This window comes from Hevea brasiliensis, chromosome 1 (genome assembly GCF_030052815.1).
Source record: "Hevea brasiliensis isolate MT/VB/25A 57/8 chromosome 1, ASM3005281v1, whole genome shotgun sequence".
NCBI lineage: Eukaryota > Viridiplantae > Streptophyta > Magnoliopsida > Malpighiales > Euphorbiaceae > Hevea > Hevea brasiliensis.
In genome coordinates, this window is record NC_079493.1 from 91,948,616 (window position 1) to 91,972,051 (window position 23,436).

Consider the following 23,436-nt stretch of genomic DNA (forward strand, 5'->3'; position numbering starts at 1 on the left):
TAATGGCTCGGCCCACTAGTGATATTGTCCGCTCTGGGCCGAAGGCCTCACGGTTTTAAAACGCGTCACTAGGGGTTACGAACCACTAACTTATAAACCCAGCATCTCTCCCGTGTTTTATCGACGTGGGATTTGCCTAGGGTGTTACAATCGACCCCCCTTATGGGACTCAGCGTCCTCGCTGAGGTTTGCCCCACCATCGCTCAAGGTTGCATGCGGAGCAGCTCAGATACCACAAATGTAATGGCTCGGCCCACTAGTGATATTGTTCGCTCCCGGCCGAAGCCCTCACGGCTTTAAAATGCGTCACTAGGGGTTACGAACTACCAACTTATAAACCCAACATCTCTCCCGTGTTTTGTCGATGTGGGATTTACCTAGGGTGTTACAGTGGGCGCCAACACATAGCATGCATTAAGATCACAAAAGATTGAATCAAAGAATAAAATACCCAATGTATTAAATAAAATCAAACCAAATCCATAATGAAATTGAGTGCTACACCCTAACCCAAGAATAAAGAACCCACTCACCCATGGTAAGTTTTACAATCAAGATTATAAAAAAGATAAAGAGAAGACATGAGAAGAAAATAGAGTGAAAGAACCCAGAAAAAGAATTGCAGCCTTGGACTTTTGGAACTTCAGCTGAAAATCCCTTATAGCAATCTTGCAAATCTTATTTCTCCCTTGCTTCCCTAGAAGTTGATGTGCATCCTTGAATGTAAATCGGCTCCCTTTGAATGTAAATTTTGTTCTTGAATGTAAATTCTCTCCTCTCCCTCAATTCCTAACTTGTTCTATTTATATCTGGTGTAAAAACCCTAATTTCAGGGTCCTAGAAGTATTAGGAGTCCATCCAAGTCGAGTTGGAGCGAAGAAAAGTCGTATCAGAATTGCTGTCAGGGAACATTACACGGGCCGTGTAGTGATACACGCCCCATGTAAATTTTTGCCACTTCATTTTTCATGTTTTCTTCAGTCCAGAGAGTTACACGGGGTAGGTTACACGGCCCGTGTACTGCTTCTGGCCTTGTATTCTTCACGTTTTGACCTTCAGATCTCTTCCAAACTCATCTTTGATTCTAGAACCACATAAAAACACCTGACAAAATATAAAAATCAATGAATTGGGTCGGATTAACATGCTTTCTAAAATAATAATGAAAACATATAAAAATAAACATAAAAGAATACTAAATGCTAACAAAATGCAATGGATGTTAACCTTAAATGTCTATATAATTTGATACAATCATTACCTCATCAACCTTCATAGGTGTGTGATCCATTCTCATGCCAAACTGCTGAGAATTTGTTGCCATGTTAGCAATCAGCCTCCTCGCTTCTTCTGGGGTCTTGTCAACCAAAGCTCCTCCAGTAGCAGCATATATCATACTGTGATCCATTGGTAGAAGTCCCTCATAGAAATATTAAATCAAGAGCTATTCACTTATTTGATGATGGGGACAGCTTGCACACAGCTTCTTAAATCTCTCCCAATACTCATATAAGCTCTCTCCATTGGACTGCCGGATGCCACAAATTTCTTTTCTTATGTTGACAGCATGGGAAGCAGAAAAATACTTCTCCAAAAATATCTGCTTCATACCATTCCATCAGTTGATGGATCCAGAAGGAAGGTAATACAACCAATCCTTAGCTGTTCCTTTCAGTGAGAAAAGGAAAACTCGAAACTTGATTTGATCCTCTGAAACTCCTTGAGGTTTTATGCTGGAACACACAACATGAAATTCCTTTAAATGCTTATGTAGATCCTCACCTGCAAGACCATGAAACTTAGGCAACAAATGGATTAGTCCAGATTTCAACTCAAAAGCAACATTTAAAGCAGGGTATTGAATACACAAAGGCTATTGGTTTAGATCAGGAGCAGCCAACTCTTTCAAGGTTCTAACAGCCATGGTTTCATTTTCGGAATTTGAATCCAAATTCGAATTCGAACTTAACTCCTTTGGAGATTGGACTCCTTCAGATGTAATCGAAATCTGCTTAGCCTGCTTAGCCAATTTTCTCAACTGTTTAGCTGTTTTTTCTACTTCTGGATCAAAGATCAACTCACCAGATTGAGAAGTTCTTGTCATAAACAAAAAAAAAAAATCAAAGTAAAAATAAAAAAATGCCTCAAAACCCTAGAAAACAATCGAATTTGGCCTCAAGAGAGTGGGGCTGAAGAATCCTATGGATTGATTGGTCTTGATCAGAACGTCATTTCCTTCAAAATAAGTATGGACCGCCCTCCAAATTCAACCAAAATTCTTGATGAATAGTCACATCGTAATTTTTTTTTTCGAAAACATGAAAACAGCAACAACTCATAAACAAAATTAATAACAGAATATCCTAACACTAAAAACACAAAATCCAATAAATTTCAGTCCACGACAATGGCGCCAAAATTCATGATGGCTGTCGAATCCACCAGAAATTAAATTAACTGAAATTACCAGCTATGAAATATTTTTTGTAGTAAGTGGTAAATCCAGGTCGAACCCTAGAGACTAAATTATTAAATTCTGTGCACTTTTGTAAGGAAAAAAAAAAAGAAACAAAGGTTGGGGGGCGGGGGGGGGGGGGGTGTTTGTAATTCGCAATCCAAAGAAGAAATCAAAATTAAAAATTAAGATCTAAAATTAAATAAGAAACTCTCAAATTAAACAAACTTCAGTCCAAGGTAATTCACATTCCAATGCATTAATTTGATCATAGACAAAAGAAATACAATTATCTCTTATTGAATACTTAACGTAGATTTACCAAACAGCGAGGTAAAATCCCTAACTTCCCTATAATCATCAATTCAAGCCCAGCACTCTTATTGACTCTAATTATTAACTAAATTGGTATTAAGAAATCCTCATCAAATTAATAACTGCTTTAAGAAAAGGAAGTAGTTAAGCTGAACAACAATTTATGAAGCATAAATCATTTAATTCATCCTATTGTTTCCTTAGGTTATTATCAAAAACTTGGATCATAATCAATAAAATCTAATTGCTACTCACGTTCAATCTTACACAATAATTACGGATTATGAAGACAAACTAGCAATTAATCTCATCAAACAATTAACTAATAGGCCTTTTCAATAAATCATTCAATAGATCAAAAACAATGAAATTAGAAAACAATAGATATTCAAAAGACATAAATTAAATTAAGAACCTGGTCTCACAAATCATGCAAAAGAACTTGAATCCCTTGAACTGAATTAAAAACTTAGCCACTCATGTTTATGGCTTGCAGAAAAATAAAGAAGAAAATTGAAGAAATCTAGAATGTGAATAGAGAACAAAGGTCTGATCCTTGTGTCGGCTGCTGCCTCTTCTATTTACAATAAATGGCCTAGGGTTAGGTTTTTAGAGTCCCTGAGGTGTTAGGAGTCTCTCTCTGTATCAAAACTACAACTGGAGCAAAATCAGGAAACTGATTGTTGACGGATACACGGCCCGTGTATCACTACACAGCCCAGGGCCGTGTAACTTACTAGAGCTGAGTGGGTATGTCTTGTATTGGCACAGAAGGTTACACGGGTCTCCAGGATTTACACGGGTCAAGTTACACGGCCCGTGTACTTTGTTTCTTCCTCGGTTCTCTGGATTTCTTCTGGCAGAATGTTACACGGGTCCATGGTTGTGCTTACACGACCCGTGTACTTTGTATCAACAATGCTTCTCAATCCTTCAACCTTTCCAAGCTTCCTTCCACACTTCTATGCTTTGCAACTTCACCAAAACCTTGAAAAATACAGCAAGAGTCAAATTAATGCACATGCTAAAAATTTCTTCATTTAACACAATTATTCCAACAACTCTCTAAACATATGCCTAATAGATAATTATACTTTAATCAATTGAATTAGGCATAAAGATACCCTAGAAACATTAAATGTGATGGAAGTAAAATTAATAAATTATGCACTTATCAAATTTACTTTGTCTTTGAGAAATGTTTACATTGTTTTGAGAATATCTTGAATGTTGAAAAGAATATATTATTTTGTTGAAAAGGTGGATGTTGGCCATTGATTTTATTATAGTAAGGGGGTGGCTGGATAAAATGTGTTTTTAGAAGTGCTTGAGAATTTAATGTGTTGCCAATCCTATGTGTTGATTGTTATGATTTGAAATATTGTGATTTGAATAGAAATTCTTTTATGGAATGATTTGAAATGTTGTGATTTGAATGGAACTAGTTTTAAATTATTTGGAAATCACAGTTAGTATGGCAAACTTTGATTATTCCCTCATTGATAACGGTTAATGAGGTTGAGATTGATTTGTTACTTTCCCTCTATAGCTTGCCAATTGAGCTTGAGATTGAATGAATGCATTCATATTTGCTAGCTAGCCTTACTTTCCCCATTAGTAACGGCTATTGGGGTTGAGATAGCTTTGTCGTGGTGTATAACGCAGTATTGATCGTGAAATTTTGTGTAATGACTTAAATTGTGTGTAGTTGGCAACACAAATGAATTTAATTATTTTAATAAATATGTTGTGAAAATAAATGATTTGTGAATAACGATTTATTAATGTTGAGAACATTTTTACTGGTTTCATATTTTATGAAAATTTGAGCATCTTGAATATTTTATCATGGTTTGATTAATTATGTTTTATGATGATTTATAAATTATTACGTTGTGCACTACTGAGTTAAATACTCAGTAATAGCTATTTCTATGCTGTCGCATGTAGGGAAAAAGATAAGGTAGCTAAGTGAACACATTAGAAGCTGTACTCCTTGACAGACAAGGTATATTTCTAGGTTACTCTTTGTATTTTGTTTCTGATGTAAATAAAAACTGTATGTATGTAAAAATCATTTGAGCAGTCGTACAAAACAATGTAATATTATTTTGTTGATTTCCATTAAATGTAAATTTGTAAATTTTTATTTCTTTTGGATATCGAATGAAGAAAATCATTGAGGAAATGTGGACTTGATGAATTATTGATTAGTTGAGTAATTGTGATCCATATTATTGCTAAAGGTTTAAATTTTTGATAATTATATTTTTAGCCATCACCACGCTGATTTTTGGCCAAAATTCTTAAAGTTTTAAAAATATTATTTCTTCTCTGAACTAAATTTCGTAGTATTTTCTTAATCTTAAAATCACTATAGCCCTTTTATTGATAATTTTAAATGGGAAAATGAATTTGAATCCCTTATAGTATATTTAATGGATTATTGGTAGATGGAGTTTGGTAATTAATTAGGCTTATTATGGGAACATATCATATCTTATAAAAGGGTAAGGTGTGACAAAAGCATTAACAAAAACTAAGAAATAGTTTAGAGAACACGCAAAAACATCTAGAATTCATGAGTTTGTTGTGTAGTTCTGCATTAATGATGAAGCATTGGTGTTTGAAGATGTTGATAATTTTATTAAAGATACTCAAACTTTTAAAAACATTAAAAAAAGAGATGCAAAATCTTGGCAAGTGTAGTGACACATTGTCTATGGAAGAAATGGAGAATATTATTTGATTTACCTTATTGGGAGTTCAATCTTTTTTGTCATAATTTAGATGTTATGCATATTGAGAAAAATGAATGCGATAATCTAATTGGTACATTATTGAATCTTGATGGCAAGAGCAAAGACAACTTTAAAGCAAGGCTTGATTTAGTAGATATGGGCATAAGACATGAACTCCATCCTATATATAAAGATAACAATGTTAAATGTTTGCCTTAAGCATGCTACACAATGACTTCAAAAGAAAAAGAACTTTTCCTAATGGTGTTAAAAAATATGAAGGTTCCAGATGGATATGCATAGAATATTTCAAGGTGTGTAAACTTGAAAGAGCACAAGTTATCAAATCTAAAAGTCATGATGGCCATATTTTGATACAAGACATTCTCTCGATAGCTTTAAGAGCATGCATGCCTACTCAAGTTGTTTTTGTTGTGTTCGAGTTATCATCATTTTTTAAAGCGTTGTGTTATAAATAATTTAAATGAGCTTGATCAATTAGAAGCAAGAGTGGCTCAAACACTTTGTCATATGGAAAAGATACTTCTTTCAAGTTTTTTTTTACCATTATGGTTCACTTGACCATACATCTAGTTGGAGAAGCCAAACTTGGAGGTCCTGTGCAATACAAATGGAAGTTTCCTATAGAGAGGTGAGATATATATTTTTTTAAATAAAATATTACCATATTTACTATTCTTATATCACTAATACTAATTACTATCTTAAAACTATTATATTGAAAGGGACTTGGTTCGTTTAAAATTACATGTGCGAATATAGAGCTCAACCAGAGGGTTCAATCGCAAAAGGCTATATTGCAAATGAATGTTTGATTTTTTGTTCATGATATCTTAGAGGAGTCGAAACAACATTCAATCATCCACAGAGGAATTTTGATTATGTTGATAATGTTGAAAAGTATATGTTTTCAACTGGTGGGTGAATTTTAGGGAAAACAGATTTTGTTGTTCTTGATAATATGGCTTTAGCACAAGTACATTGTTATGTGCTACTTCACTATGATAAGATATCTCCTTATCATAGGTCAGTTGTTTTTAAAGTTTATTAAAATATTAATTATTTAACTTTTTTTAATTTAATAATTTTTTTAACTATAACTAGTGAATTTTTGGTTGCTTAAAGAAGAGCATATCAACCCAATCGACCCAATCAACATATTGAACAAAAGTGGCTTGTAGAAAAATTTCCTCAGTGGCTTTTAAACCAAGTGAGTTACTTATGAATAAATGTTGTTTCAATATAAAGAAACTTTTCATATTTTATATGTGCAAATAGTTCTTACATACCTTTTATATGAAATTTTAGGTGCCAAAGATGACAAAGGGCAATGTATCAGAAGAAATAGTATCCATTGCTAGAGGCCCAAACAATATTGTTAGAAAATTTAATGAGTTCATTATTAATGACTTCAAATTTCATACAAGATATTGTGAATGATTAAGGAAAACCCAAAATAACAGAGTGCTTATGGAGGTGGATGGGATACCATATTATGGAAGCCTTAGATTATTACAGAATGTTCAAAGTTGTGATGTTTACATGTGATTGGGTTGATGTCAAGTCCCTTAGGGGATTAAAAATAGATGCAAATGGTTGCACTTTGATTAACTTCTCTAGATTAATTCATACAGGCCATTCCTTACAAGATGATCCTTTTGTTTTCTCATCTCAAGCAAAACAAGTATTTTATGTACAAGATCCAGCACACCAAATGGCCATAAGTAACTTATACAAAACCAAGAGATTTATATGATATGGGGATTGTTTCACAACTTGAGGATGATGATACATACACCCAATGCATGCCTCAAGTTGTGGATGCAACTATTGATGATAATGAGCACAACAATTGGGTTAGAGAGGATATTGATGAGCCAAATGTTTCTAGTGAATAAGTTTTTCTTTTCCTTTTTTGCTAATGGCAATTGGATTCAAACATGTATGTTTTTATTTGCTTTTTATATGTTTTCTAATAAATTGATTTTCCTATGCATCTTTTTTATAAATGGTCTCAATTAGCATAGAACATGTATTTTTTTTATGTGCTTTATATATGATAACTCAAGTATTCCTAACTTTATTTGTGTCATTTATGATGGCAAGAAAGTGGTTGAGAGAATGCCTTTTGAGTAGCCAAGGTGCAAGTGCATCTGCAATGATGGAAACTATCCACCCAAATTCTAATAGTGAGACTCAACCACCTAGTGAAACTCAATTTAATGATAGTCAAACACAAGATGACGGGATAAGTAATGAAGTTTATGATGATGTGGAAATAAGATGTAAGATCTTACATTGCCTTTGAATAATAGTAATAAAAGTTATAAAATTAATTGATTTATTATACAGATGAGTAAGGGATTGTCTGCAAAAAGTGAGGAATTATACATACCAAGGATGTGTGGATCTTGCCTAAAGGTCAAAGAATTGTGGTTCAATTTAATGGGTTGGGACAACCAATTAAAAAAGGAGGAGGGATTTTGGGAGGATGGTTGGGTACTGTTGCAAGAAAAAAGGAGTTTTGTTCAATCGATTGGTTAGATTGGAGGAAAATAACTAGCAACAATAAAGAAGATTTGATAAAATTGACTAAGGTAACAAAATTCCATTTTAAAGTGGCTTGTTTTCAAAATTTTTATATTTTTCTTAAATTTTAATGTCTTTTGATATATACTGACTTTCTCATTTTTAAAATTACTATAGAAATATTTTGAGATCCCTGATAATATTGAAGTGCAAAAATGGGTGCTAGAATCAATTACTCGTAAGTGGAAAGACTTCAAATTTTATTTTAAAAGTAAACATTTTTTGCTTTTAAAAACTCAAGAAGAAATTGAAAGGTTAGTTCTAATTGGAGTCCATCCAAATTAATGGAAAAAGCTTGTTCAATACTAGTTTTCAGAGAAATCACAAGTACATTTCAAATTTGAATTATATAATGTTTGCTATTTTGAAAGAATTATTTATTTTACAAAACTTAAAAGTTAAAGTATATAATGATGTAAGTTAAGATATTCATGATATTATTCTTTTTGAAGATGAGAATGAAAAGCGTATCAATTTGATTTTTTATTATATTTTTTTACAGCTTTTCATGAAGAGGTAAAGCAGCATAGGTTTATCATAAAACGCATACCACTGGTTCAAAGAGTTTTGCAAGAAAAAGATATGAATATGTTAGTTTCAGTTTATATATATATATATATATATATATATATATATATATATATATATATATATATATATATATATATATATATATATTACAATTTCATTTAAATACTTAATAATTTGTCATGACAGGAAATGACACATGGAAAACAGCCAGGACAAATTGAGTTTTTCACACTAACTCATAAAAGAAAGGATTAGAATTTCAACAATCTAGTAGCACAAGAAATTGTGGTAAATTATATTTAAGCTAAAACTGATATCTACTTTATATATGTGATTGAAAGAAAATTAGAGTATATTATGCTATATTTTTAAGTTATAAAATAGGAGATGGCTACGAATATTGTTGTTGAACATGTTGCAACATCTGAAGATTATAATGTAAATATTATAGAGGATGAAATGTTCACTAAAGTCATAGGACAAGACCAATATGATAGGGCTAGACAATGTGGACTAAGAGTTACCCCTACACAGATTTTTGGACCTAAATTTCAATAAAGAAAAACAAGTCAGCCTGAAATGGACGATCTTCAAAAGGAAATTCATGACATGCAAAGCAATTATGAGACAAAGATAGCAAACATGAAAGAAGAGTATGAAGAGAAGATGGCAGACTTAAAAATCATTATGAAGGGAAGATGGCTAGCCTTCAGATAGACTGGGATATTTTTTGAATTGAATTTTCTCATTTCATACTTATGTTTTCTTAAGTTAGTATATATTTGATTATTATAGTAAAACTATTGATAATAAATATAAATGTAATTTTATATGATTTATTTTTATTTTTTAGGCTCAAATAAATTTTACTGAATCTCAAGATAATTAAGATTGACATGATGTTTGAGTTATTGATGTGAGTATTTTTTTCAAATCATTTTATCTTTTACATTTTATTTATTTTAGGATTGTGTTTAATTAATTTGATTTCTTTATTATTTTTAATTTAAGTGGTGTATTTTCTTGTGATTGCACTATTATTTTATTTTCATGTCTTGCATTTGTAATATTGCCAAATTGATTATTCAAATGTAATATTTCATTTGATTATTTTGAATATTTGTTGATATAACTTCAAATTTCACCATATTATCTTATACTAATTATCTTTATACTTGCATTTTATTTGATGTGCAGAATAATTGAAATATAAAGAGCAATCAAATGTAACTAGACATCAAGTTTCAAGACATGAAGATATCTGGTTTTTGTGTTTTGATGAATTGATTTGCACATATGACATCATTAGGATGATTTTGCCTTTTATTGGATTGGATTCTCATTTTGTAACCAAATGTTGCTTGACCAAATGTGATATATTAATATATCATAAATTTTATTTGTTTTAGAAAAAAAATTAGTGTTTCATATGTTTTCAATAATGTAAGTACTTTATAGGTTTAAAATTATTATTAAAAAAAAATTGATTAGTATAGGGTATAATTAACAAAAATTGCATTGAAATTTAATGAATTAGCTACACTTTCTTGTACCCAATTGAAGACCTTATGTAAATAGTGTAGCTACAATGAGGACACAACTTAAATAATGTGTCGTCCATTTTGTGATGCTTTTATAGTAAGTGTTGGCCAAATTTAGGACACTATATAGGCATTTTGTAGCCAGTTAGGGACACAATCATAACTAAGCATTGTCCATGGGGATGCTTTTTAGGTAAATGTCACTATATTCAGGACAATGTACATCTAGAGCGTAGTTAAATGGGGACACAACTATAATTATGTGTCATTCAATTTGGGACGCTTGTAGAACAAGGGTCACCACATTTGGGACACTATACATGCATAGTGTAGTTAATTCGGGATGTAACCATTACTGTGTGTTGTCAATTTTAGGACCCTTAAAGAACAAGTGTTATTCATATGATGACGCCAATGAATGTATGTGTCGCCAATGTGGTGACGTTTATAAAAAAAGTGTTAACGTGTTTATGTCAAAATGAATTCAGAGTGTAGTCAACGTGACGACGTTGAAGATCTATTGTGTCATCAAATTGCTGACACTTAAACAAAAAGTGTTGCCAAATTAATATTATCGACGCAAAGGTCTAGTGTCACAAAAATGTGAGGCGACAACACTTATAGCAACGCAAGCGCCGATGCCTAAGAAATTATCGATAAACATTTAATGACACTAATTAGTGTACCTAAATTAAATTATTAATGTCAATAATTGCATGTTTTCTTGTAGTGAGTAAACTATTATGAAAGGGTTTTTCAGCTCATTGATGTATTTTATATAATTATTAATAGTGAAAAATTATATATCTATAAACATAGCCCTAATGAAAGGGTGAACTATGCACATAATTATTGTATTATATTAAATTTTATTGGTTTTCTTTTTGTTATTATACGCTCAATCAACTGAGTTTTATCATAACACATACCTTTGCTTTTATATAATTATTAACTATAAAGGAAGCAGAGCAGAGATAGTTTTTGATGGTCGAAAATAGCGTGGAAGAAGAGTGGATTTTTAATTTAAGATTTATAGATTATAAATTTACCTTTTGATTAAGTTGCTAACTATAGTTAACTATTTTTTTTTAATCTTATGTGTCACGTGGAAGCCACACAAATAGAATAAAAAAAAGGCCATTATCATGACACATCAATTGGGGCACACTTTCCCCAATTAAAAGAATTGGATTAAAACACCAAAATACAAAAAAGTTCAGATTTTTGGAATCATTAGGCCTTATTTTAAAATTTGTGAATGTGTTTCTCAATTTTTAGGTTATGTACTGCTAATGAACATTATGAATTCCTCTGTCTATTATTTGCATAACAAGAATATATGTTTTCAAAACTAGAAAGGGAATGATAGCCTCAATTTGCTTATTAACTTCTCAATTTATGGTTTGACTTTGATGGACTTTACTAGATTATTCTTTTGAAATAATGAATTTGTGCATAAAATCAATGGAGTTTTGATCATTAATTTAGGCAAAGGATCTACTTTACAAGTGACAAGTTGCATGGATTTTTACAGGGCTAGTGCTTAATTTATAATTACCAATGATAATTCCTCGTCCCTTAATCTATAAAGAAAAGGAGTTGAAAAATTTTTTACAAACCCTTCTTATTTTATGCATGAGTTTGTTAGTCTTTTTTAATATTTTATTACACAATTTTGTACTATCATTACTAAAAGTAGAATGGAAAAGTTCTTTAGGGGTTTTGGAGGATTGATCCTATGTTCTATATAGCCATATATATGACTAGCTAAGTAAGTTTGGATATCACGATACTTAAAATCTATCTATAATTATAAAAAAATGCAAAAAAATTATGTATCGTTTAAATTTATAAATATTATATTACAATTAAAGGAGTCTAACTCAATCTAATCCTTAGCACAACAATTGGGGAGAGCCTAGCTTAACCTTGATGTCCAATATATTTAATTCATTTATCATTATCTGTTAATACAGTATTTGTTAGAGTCACAACAGAGTTAGAAGAACAAATAAATAAATAATAATTAAATAAGTAAATAATTATCTAAACATAATAAAGCTAATATTAAACAGTACAACTTGTGGAGAAAAATGTAGGTTAAATTCTATAGAAAATGCTCTTCATGCAACTTGAGGCAATATATGTTGAACAATAATAAGTATTTGACCCAGAGAGTTTAGATATTGATTATAGATGTAATTTCTACAACTACTTAAAACTAGTGTAAATCCTACATGAAATGCACAACCAATAAATATAATAAATAATACAATCAAAATTTACATGAGAAGATAATTTGGAGCTACACAAACATTTAGTATACTACATCCATATACAAAATGAGAGCTAATCTTCTATAACAGCTCTCTTAATCTAAAACCTACTAGCAAACCAACTCAAGCCGAACTTTTACTTAAATCCATATGCAAGGGTCAGCAAGATCAACTTAAAGCCATGCTTACCATGACCTTCTATATCCATAAGGATCGGGTCCCAATGAGATTAACCTAAGCAATGTCTATCGGTCTAATACATTTCCATCACACACACACACACACACACACACACACAACTTTAAATTATCCTTAGGGCGGCAAACACATCATAAATACATAGATTGAGCATGCTAAATATTTATGAAATGTATGAGCATACCGAATATATTTATGAAATGCATGAGCATACTGAATATATAAATAATATTGAAATTATAAAAATAACCAATAACTAACTCATAGAGCTGACGATCTAACTATAACTGGTCTTATAGGAAGGAGAAGATGGTCGGCCCTTATCACCCATATAAACACAGTACTGACCTCTATCAATTGATTGACAGAAATAATTAAATTAAATTAAAGAAGTAATAATTTTATCCTATAATTTTGCCAAATTTTTGGCAGAGTCTCTCTATAACTAGACCTAGCTCCTGTAAGAAAACTCAACAAGTTTGTAGCAACAATAACACACAGGATCTCAGGCCCACAACATAAAGTCACATTGCCCATCTAGGACCTATAAGAAACCTAATCTAGGTCCAATTGTCTAATCTTCCATTCAGGTTCCTAACCCGTCTATAGTCTAAATGATTATTTGTAGAACTTCAAAAATTATGAAAATATTCTTGGAGGTCCTTTTCATCATCCTTCTATTAATTAAATTCTTTTTACCTAATTTCACTAAGTTAGGAATATTATACAATTTAATTAGCTAGCTTAAAACTAGGTAAAAACTACAGAAGTTGAGTTTGAGCTTACCTTTGCCAATTCTACTACCTGGAATGCATCTAGAATGTATGAAAAATGATGAAATCAAGTGTAATATTAACTATGTTCTAGGATGGGCTGTCAAGCATCTGAATCAAGTTGAAAACTTAGTCTTGGGCGTCAATGAGCTATCAACGATTCGAGTGTACATTCAAGATGTCCATAAGTTGCTAGTGATGGATCCATAGATGGTTTGTTGAAACTCTACTTCGATCGCTAGATATTGATCGATTTAGTTTAGGCCATCTGATGAGCATCTTCTCCTTTTGAGTTCTAACTGAGAGATGGTTAGTGTCAAACAAAGCTTATAGAGAGTAGATGAAGATTATTGGGCCTAATCATCCATTCCAGTCACTAGATGGCCGAAATTGGCCTATAAAGCTCTAAAACCTCTCTCTCTCTCTCTCTCTCTCTCTCTCTCTCTCTCTCTCTCTCTCTCTCTCCTTTATGAATGTCCTTCCTTCCGCCACCATTTGAGGCAAGGTCGGTAAAAAAATGAAAATGAGTTTCTGAGGATTTAAACACCACCTGGACTGTCAGAAAAGGCTACCAAATGACATCATGGAAGTTGTTGCCCTTTGCATGCATTTCCTTACTCTCTCTTCTCTCTCCCATCTTTGCAACCACCCCACGGCATTCATGGCTCCTTAGAGTTTGCAGTGTCGGTTAGTTTCGCTAGAAAAGCTCACTAGCCATGGGTGGCTATTGTCGAAGTTGGGGAAGGGGAAGTGGATTTTGGGGGAAGAAAAACAAAAGGGGGTGGCTAGGCTATTTCGAAAATTTTTAACATCTCCGTAGTCCCTAAACTTTTCAAAGTTTATTTAATTACCTTTAAATCTTTTCATTTAAGTCCAAAACATCAGAATACATATATATTAAATTTAAAGAAAATAATAATAATAATAAATAATTTAATGGACTAATCATACACAAAAGTAAAACCTTTGTATGCTTTTGCAATCTTAACGTTTCAATTTTGGCAAAATAAGCCAAAATTAAAAGGTTTGCATAAATTTTATCAAAATTTGAAATCAATTTGGAGGGAGTGTGTCTCTATTGAGGTGGCATCCCATGTGGTTTATCTTATATAAAAATGTGGGACCCACTTAACACATAATATAATAATTTAAAGAAAAAAAAATAACATTCTCTCCTTTTCTTTCTTTCTAGTTAGTCTCTCTCTCTCTGTATATATATATATATATATATATATATATATATATATATATATATATATATATATATATATCTTGGCCTGCACAATTTGGCAAACTTATACACTTCTTTTCCTTTAATTTGACAGAGAAAATAGTCCATCAGATAAGCTTAGGGAAGCTAATCAGAGGGTAATGGTTGCAAACCATCCAGGTGCAAGTGGTAGCCTTACCTTGGAAAAGTAAAGGGTAATGGCTCTGTATTTTAATGCCATCAACTATGTTTCACCTCACTAAGGCCACTTTCTATAACAAATGAATTAGAATACACAAATACTGTGAAGACTCAAACCAAATTCTTGAAAAAGAAATATTAAAACTATAAATTAAGGGTCTATGTTCAATTGATTGTTTGAAACCATAGATGTAATAGTAAATTAGTAAACACCAACTGAAAAAGTATAGTGGTTTTTCTTTAGCAATGTGTAAGCTTAAGAGGTTAAGTGCCTTCTTGATTGTAGCTTCCCATTTTTTTGCCTTTACTTGAAGCATTTCCATTCCTCCTTTTGTTCTTGGATTCTATTCTCATTTTGTCTTACCTATTTTTTATGGGAAAATGCTAAGATTAAGTCAAGAAGTTACTAACGATGTTGGCATAGTGTCTCTTATATAAGGGCACTGATAATTTGTGGTTTTTACACTTGAACAACCTTTTTGTACTGTTCCAACACTGATCGCATGTTAAACCATTCTACAAAAAATATTTGTCTACTTCTCTATCTCTATTTTTCCTGTGATGGGAAGTTCGGTTGATCTTTTTAGTGAATTAGGTATAAAAATGCTCAAGAAGGTGGATAGGCTAAGGATCTAGATCACTTTCTTCCTATTGCATCATTGTTTGGCTTAGCGCCATAAGAGTTTGCTATTCAGTAACTTATCCTTATTTAGACTTGTTGAAAGGGAAAATGCTGAATCTTGTTGAGAGAGAAAATGGCAAATTCTCTCGATAAAGTTGTTGATGTGAACCTAGAACTCATCCATGACTTGAGCACGAAAAAAGGAAGTTGGTTCTTCAATAGGAATAAATCTAGCATCATAAAAGCTACAACATGAGGTTTCATCTTTGTACTTCTAATTGATGAACACAAGATGAACTGGAGAATGAAGCAGCCTTCAATAAACATCATTTCAGTGAATGCTTTGTCGTTCAAGGCTTCAATTGAAACTTCAAAGTAGCATTTCTTCACATTGGTGGCCACTTGAACCACCTTGTTGAGAGAGAGAAAGAGAGAGAGTTTTATAGGAAAATAACCTACATGACATGCCACCTCCGCAGAGACACACTCTCCCAAATTGAAATTCAAATTTGGATAAAATTTTTACAAACATTTCAATTTTGGCTTATTTTGCCAAAATTGAAATGTTAGAATTAAAACGCAAAGCATACAAAAATTTGGTTTTTTTTATATGATTAGGCCTAATTTAATTAACTTTAAATTATTAAATTGAATAAATTTTATAATTGAGAGTTAATTAAATTTGATAGAACAAAATTCAATTTAACAATAACAACAATAACAACAACAACAACAACAACAACAACAATAATAATAATAATAATAATAATAATAATAATAATAATAATAATAATAATAATAATGACATGTAAATAATTTGTTTTAAAAATCACTATTATGAAAAATATTAATTTAATTTAACAAAATAAATAAAATAAAAACATAAAGGCATTTCTGAAAATTTTAAGTTCCTAAGGCATTAAATATTAATAAAGTAATACTTTAATTTGAATATTTTATTTTAAAAGAAAATTCAAGTCGTTACATTCAAGTTATGAAAACTAAGATGATAATTATAAAACCCATTGGTCATTCTATCCCTACGGATTGTTTATTATTTTATTTTAATAATATAATCATTATTCATTTCTATATTTTATATTTTAAAATCATATTATTTAATTTAATTTAATATAACAAATAAATATAAATTTATATTAAATTTTAAATAATTATATATGTATTCAAATCAAATTACAATTTCATTTCTCAAATAATTATTAACTATTTTTCTCTAAATATTATTTTATAAGAACATAATAATATAATATTTTTATAGTATAAATGTAATTTAAAAAAGACCATCAATGACTTATATATATATATATATAATAAGTATGCTCAAAGGTTCTTCTAAAAAAATGTACTCAAAGTTATTATCTTAAATATTATGCTAATACTCAAAGAAATAATTAAAAAAAAATATAAAAAGCCATAATCATTTTCTAATTTATGATCTTCATTTTTTCCTCTATTGATTTTTTTTGAGGTCTTCAATTTATTCTTTTAAAATTAAATATTTTATGCATATTAGTATTTATAAATATTTTTTTACAATATTTTGAATTTTTTAGAACAACATTCAACTAACTACATAAACTATTAAAAATATATATAATTAATGCATATCTCTTTGTTATGATCATTTAATAATTAACTTTTTATTGACTTGCAATTACTACAGAGAATACCTTTAAAATTTTAAAATTTTGGTCTATTTTGAAATCTTGATTATCTAATGGAAAAGCTATGGAGACCTTCAAAAATTACAAGACCCATAAAATTAATCATATAATTATAAATTAATAAATTAATGATTTTAGTGCTAACAAATAAGTGTTTTTAATAAAATTTTTAGATAATCATTATTTTTAAAAATTGGTTTATTTTCAAATTTAAAAGTTGGATACGTATTTTTAAAAAAAGTAAAAAATAAATAATATTTATTTTTAAATTTTGAAATAATTATTAATAATTTTTTTAAATTAATACCACACGATAATTTTTTAAGCATTACTATTAGGTCAAGTAGTTTAATTTTGTAAATTATTTATAAATTTAGATTATCTGACAATTTTTTAAGCATATTTATTAAATGAGGTTGCTTAATTTTGTTGGCGATTTTGTAAGAAGAATTAAAATTTTAAACTTAATTGTCGGGGGACCATAAAACTTGATTAAATTTCAATGACACAAGTTTTTTAAAATGCTGGCGAGGTTTCTTCAATGACGTATCCGTAGAAATCTTTTCTGGATTATACAATTACTTGTCAAATCTTCAATTAAAAATAATAACAAAAAAAGCACTTTTAAATTATTTGTGAAACGTCAAAATACATACCAATCTTATCTGCTTCTTATATAACTCCGAAGGCATATTTAATAGCTTCTGAAACACAGAAATGGAGAAACAGATAGCAATTATAGGAGCTGGTATCAGTGGACTTCTTGCTTGTAAATACACATTATCAAAGGGTTTCCATCCCATAGTTTTTGAAGCAAGAAGCGGCACAGGAGGAGTATGGACTAAAACTGTGGAGAATACAAAGCTCCAAACTCCTAAACCATTGTATCAGTTCTCAGATTTTCCATGGCCAGATTCAGTCACAGATGATTTCCCAAACCAACATCAAGTCTTAGATTATATTCAGTCTTATGCTCAGCATTTTGACTTACTCAAGCACATCAAGTTCAATACTAAAGTTGTTGGAATCCACTATGAAGGCCCTTCCCAGGAAGAGATGCAATCATGGAGTCTTTGGGGTGGCAATGGCGAGCCCTTCAGCTCCAGAGGAAAATGGAAAATAGAAGTAAAAGACACTCAAAGCCTTGCAACTGAGGTAACCGTACTAGTGAAACACAGATCTCCCATGTAACTTGATCATCTCTGTAATTCCTTTTTCATAGACAAAGATCTGACCGTAAATACAGGTATATCAAGTGGATTTTGTGATCCTCTGTCTTGGGAGGTTCAGCGATGTTCCTAACATTCCAGAATTTCCTCCGAGAAAGGGCCCTGAGGCATTTCAGGGTGAGGTGATACATGCAGTGGACTACTTCAACATGGATTTTCAAAGTGCTAGGAAGTTCTTACATGGGAAGCGAGTTACTGTTGTGGGGTTCCAGAAATCTGCACTGGATATTGCAATGGAGTGCTGTGCAGCAAATGGTAAGACCATATACGCCCATCTTCTTTAATTAATTAATTAATTTTCATTTTGTGAACAGCAAGACAATGGGTTCAACTGCTGATGCTATCTCTTAGGAATAATTAAGGATCTTGCTAATTAATCTGAACCACAATTTCACTAACTATATAAATTGGGTATGTACTTTAAAAGATTAATTACTTTGAGCTTGCTAATCTTTTTGGATGAAGGTAGTCTTGCACTGCAAATTATATTATTACATTTTTTGTGGGTATATACATATTAAATAATGGTGATGGTAAATTTCAATATTTTGGACTCTATAATTATTTGTCTTTTCTAATTTTGGTCTCAGAAGGCAGCATGACAATGTTGACTAGGAAAAGTGTTGATGCAAGGTTAATATTGACTATGAATAATGTTAATGTGAAAAGTTCAAGAATAATTATTATTTTTTGATTTGGGAAATTCTTATTTATATTTGGGTGCCTATATATTTAATTAATAGAAATTTTATAACAAATATTTATAGGTGATATCACTATAAATTTAAATAAGATTTATCATCATTTTTAATCAATGTGACATTATAGATTAAATAGATATATACATTCGGGTATAATTTAGTGTTTTTCCTGTTAATTTTAAAAGAATTTATTCAATATAATTATTATATATATAATAAATATAATATAATTATTAATTATGATATAACTTACATATGATAAATAATTATAATATACATACATACACTGATTGTATTTTTAAAACTTTTCTAATTTTGGACTCTAACAATGCATTGGTCTTACAACTAATTATTTTTTCACCATCATTCCTAGAGCCTTTTGGAGAGAAGAAGAAAAGTTAATTGTTGTATTCTTAACCAATTAAGCAAGTCAAAAACCTTCATGATTAACTTCAATAATGGCCGGCATGTTCATTGCATGATGGTTGTCACTGTCACTTTTACGGGTAGATATTAAATCAACTTTGGATTGTAGTAGATTTGAAAAAAATTTTTAAAACAAAGTTTGGATTGTTGTACAAAAAGGCCTCTTAAGTTTCACAGCGTAAGCTGTACACACTGTAGAACTGTGAAAAGCCTTTTTGCACAACAATGAACAATCCAAACTTGATTGTGCATCTATTCATAAAGGTCCCAGTGATAATGCAATGATCATTCCGGTCATTATTAAGTTAATAATTTGATTTTAGTTAATTTACAATTTAATCCTTAACTTTTGGTAAAATATACAATTTAATTTATATACTTTCAAAATTAAAAAAAAATTAAATCCTTGATTTTGATAAAATCAACATTTTAATCCTTATATTTTCAAATCAAAATAAGTCTCATACTTTTTAATTTTTATATTTATATAGTTCATACTTTTTAATTTAAATAATTATATATATTATATTTAAATTTCAAATGGACACAAATTTAAATAACTATTTCATTGGAAATAACTCTACTAAAATATTTGTATCCATATTGATTCTTTATGGACCCATTAAATATGTATGAGTATGATAAAACACATTCAAAATTAGGATAGTCAAAACATAATATTAATCAAATTAATAACTTTCATAATGTGTAATAAATTTTTTAAAATATGAAATTTACTATGTTTGGTTAATATAGTACACTATGAATAAATAAAATTTATATATTATAATATTTATTAATTAGGTCCATGTAAAATTTTAAAAGTGAAGTACTAACTTATTTAATTTAAAAAATATTGAGAATAAATCATTAGCTTTTTCAAAAAGTCAAGAATTTAATTGTTTCATTTTGCTTAGTTATATTACACTAACAACTGCTTAACCTAAATTAATGGCAGGGATTATTCTATTCATTTATTGAAAAATCAGATAATAAATTATTTAATTATGAAAATATAAAGACTAAATGTATATTTCACTAAATATTAGGAGGCTTTTTAATTGCTTAAGTTGAGAATACAGCATTAATGTTTTCTATATATAGAAAGATTTGTAATCATGTAACAATATTTTTAAAGAAATAATTCCTAAAAATATTTGCAATTATATTAATATTATGAAAAGTTATAAATTACGCAAATCAAAGTAATTTTTTTATTTTCATTATAATTATAAAATTATATAATTAATTTTTTATAATAAAATAATTTAATTAATACTAAAAAATTTAAAACTCATAGTTATAAATTATAAATTAACATTATACATCAAAAATCAAATTAGCCACCTCCTAATATAAATAAAAGATATAATGGCGAATCAAGTTTTTCTCCCAAACTTACTAAATGATATTTTAATAATCAAGAAAAGGATAATAAATAAATTATATAAATATTATTAAAATAATATTCATTTAATTAATATAATTTATTATTTATTTTATATTTTTTCAATTTATATTTATTTTTTTACTTATTTATTTATTTTATATCTTCAATTTTTTTTAAATTATTCTTAAAATATTTTAAATAAAGTAAATATAAATATATAGAAAAATTATATAATCATATCTTTATTTAATTAAATAATATACCGTAATGATTATACCGCTAACGTGCGGACAAAAACCTAATTGGTTTATAAATTCCATCTTTTCATTTACTATCCATTAATTCGAAGAGATGTCCAATAGATTTTTCCGGACACTCAATTTCAACGAATTCTACTGAAAAAGCTTTTTGTTCATAAAGAAGCATATTGTTTTTGTATTATTTCTTTCAACAATCACTAATAGATTATTTTGAAAAAACCTCATGTACATGTGAATGGAGAAAGAAAAGTTTGAACATGTGTTTTATGATTAATTTTTTTTTAACCACAAAACATTCATAAGAGATGAATGAGTTTTATCTTAATAGAATTGGACTTTCTTTAGTATATTTTTAAAAAAAATTAAAATTTATTCTTTTAATATTTTTATGTAAATTTTATTTATATTTTTCACATTATCTAATTTTAAAATTTTAGACTTTTATTTTGATAACTTTATTAAGATTTCATTTAATTTTGTTAATATTTATTTTTCGTCCCCTCAAAAATAAATTTCTTGTTCCACCCCGATTCTTTGATGAAAGATTGATCGTCAATCACGATCTGTTAATTTTATAATCTTTGGCTTGTAGGGGTTGAACGTCCATGCAGAGTTTTATACAAAACTGAACATTGGACTGTCCCTGACTACCTTCCTTGGGGGGTGCCTCTAGCCTATTTCTATCTCAATCGCTTCTCAGAACTCGTCGTTCATAAGCCTGGTGAAGGTTTCCTACTCAGTCTTTTGGCAAATATTCTCACACCTTTGGTAACCTTTCTTTTTCTTTTCATTTCCTCCCCTGGTATCACCTGAAAATGATTTCTAACAATTCCGATTTCAGAAGGCTGCTAATTGAGTTTTAATAAATTTACAGAGATGGGCTTTTTCAAAATTTATGGAAAGCCATTGCAAGAATAAGCTTCCATTGGCTAAATTTGGAATGGTGCCCAAACACAGTTTCCTTCAAGAAATTAATTCTTGTACAGTCTCAACGATTCCAGACAAATTTTATGACAAAGTTGAAGAGGGAAGCATCATATTGAAGAAAGCTCCAAGTTTCAGCTTCTGCAAAGAAGGCATTAATGTTGATGGCGAGGACCAAACTCTAGAGACTGATCTGGTCATATTGGCTACAGGTTTTAAAGGTGATAAGAAGCTCAAAGACATCTTTATGTCTGCAATGTTTCAAGAATGCTTAGTTGGGTCCCCTACTACAGCAATTCCTCTCTACAGGTTAGCATTTTTTATAAAGATTACATTCCTTTATGAAAATTTATTCTTATGCGTTTGGATAGTCAAAAAAATAAAAGAATTCAATTCAATTGAAGTCATTTTAATTGAATTATTTTTTTCCTCAGGGAATGCATTCATCCACAAATTCCACAGCTGGCAGTGATCGGATTTTCAGAAAGTCTTTCCAACTTGTACACCTCAGAGATAAGAAGCCGATGGCTAGCAGAGCTTCTTGATGGTACATTCAAGACGCCTAGCATAAAAGAGATGGAAGAAGATGTGGAAAAATGGGATCAATATAAGAAACGATATTCAGGGCCATATTACAAGAGATCATGCATTGCTACTCTTCATATATGGTACAATGATCAACTCTGCAAAGACATGGGATGGAACCCAAAGAGAAAGAGAGGATTCTTTGCTGAACTGTTTGAGCCATATGGACCCATGGATTATGTTTCGCCTTTCTGAAGTAGCCGTTCGTGGTTTTGATGTGTTCTCAGTTTCTGTTTGGAAAACGAGTTGCCATGTGATTTCAGATTCTGTTACTGTTTGGAGAGTTGCTAAGGCGATTTCTGATTCTGTGTTAAAATCATTATCTATGCTTGTAATTTATGAGCATGAAAATTGTCGCTCAAGGAGATGGCGTCGGGTTATTATGAGCAATAACAGAAATAATATGCAGAAACAAGATCATGCCTACATCATATTAGTCTCACTAACCGGCGGGCCCACCAATTGTTTTTTCAGTTGTTTTTGAATAAGAGCCCCGATGGCATATTTTTTGTTGTCAATAATAAGCTTAGTCAAATATATTAGTTTCTTTTGAAATAAATCATTTATAAAAAAAGTCAAATATATTAGTTTCCTTTGAAATAAATCATTTATTAAAAAAAAATTAAGTGAATATTCATAACCCCATCCAATTCAATTCTTTAAACTCCTAATGCATTTGTATTTGATAACTTATTGAGAATATTTATGGAGGAGAGCTATAAAAGAGAATACATCCAAAGTATGTGAGAGAAGAGTAATTAAA

The 23,436-nt window shown here is 30.0% G+C and overlaps 1 protein-coding gene and 1 non-coding gene across 2 annotated transcripts; both read left to right on the top strand.

The window, feature by feature from the left end:
- Positions 1 to 1,454: 1,454 nt before the first annotated feature.
- Positions 1,455 to 1,561, top strand: LOC131169655 (small nucleolar RNA R71). Its single transcript, XR_009140548.1, has one exon. It is a non-coding gene; the product is annotated as a small nucleolar RNA R71 (small nucleolar RNA).
- A 16,255-nt stretch (positions 1,562 to 17,816) lies between these two features.
- LOC131179325 (probable flavin-containing monooxygenase 1) lies at positions 17,817 to 23,053 on the top strand. Its single transcript, XM_058145954.1, has 5 exons — positions 17,817 to 18,313; positions 18,405 to 18,642; positions 21,757 to 21,932; positions 22,039 to 22,397; positions 22,523 to 23,053. Exons 1-5 carry the CDS (start codon positions 17,876 to 17,878, stop codon positions 22,866 to 22,868), a joined length of 1,557 nt encoding a protein of 518 aa, XP_058001937.1. The 5' UTR covers positions 17,817 to 17,875; the 3' UTR covers positions 22,869 to 23,053.
- Positions 23,054 to 23,436: the final 383 nt, after the last annotated feature.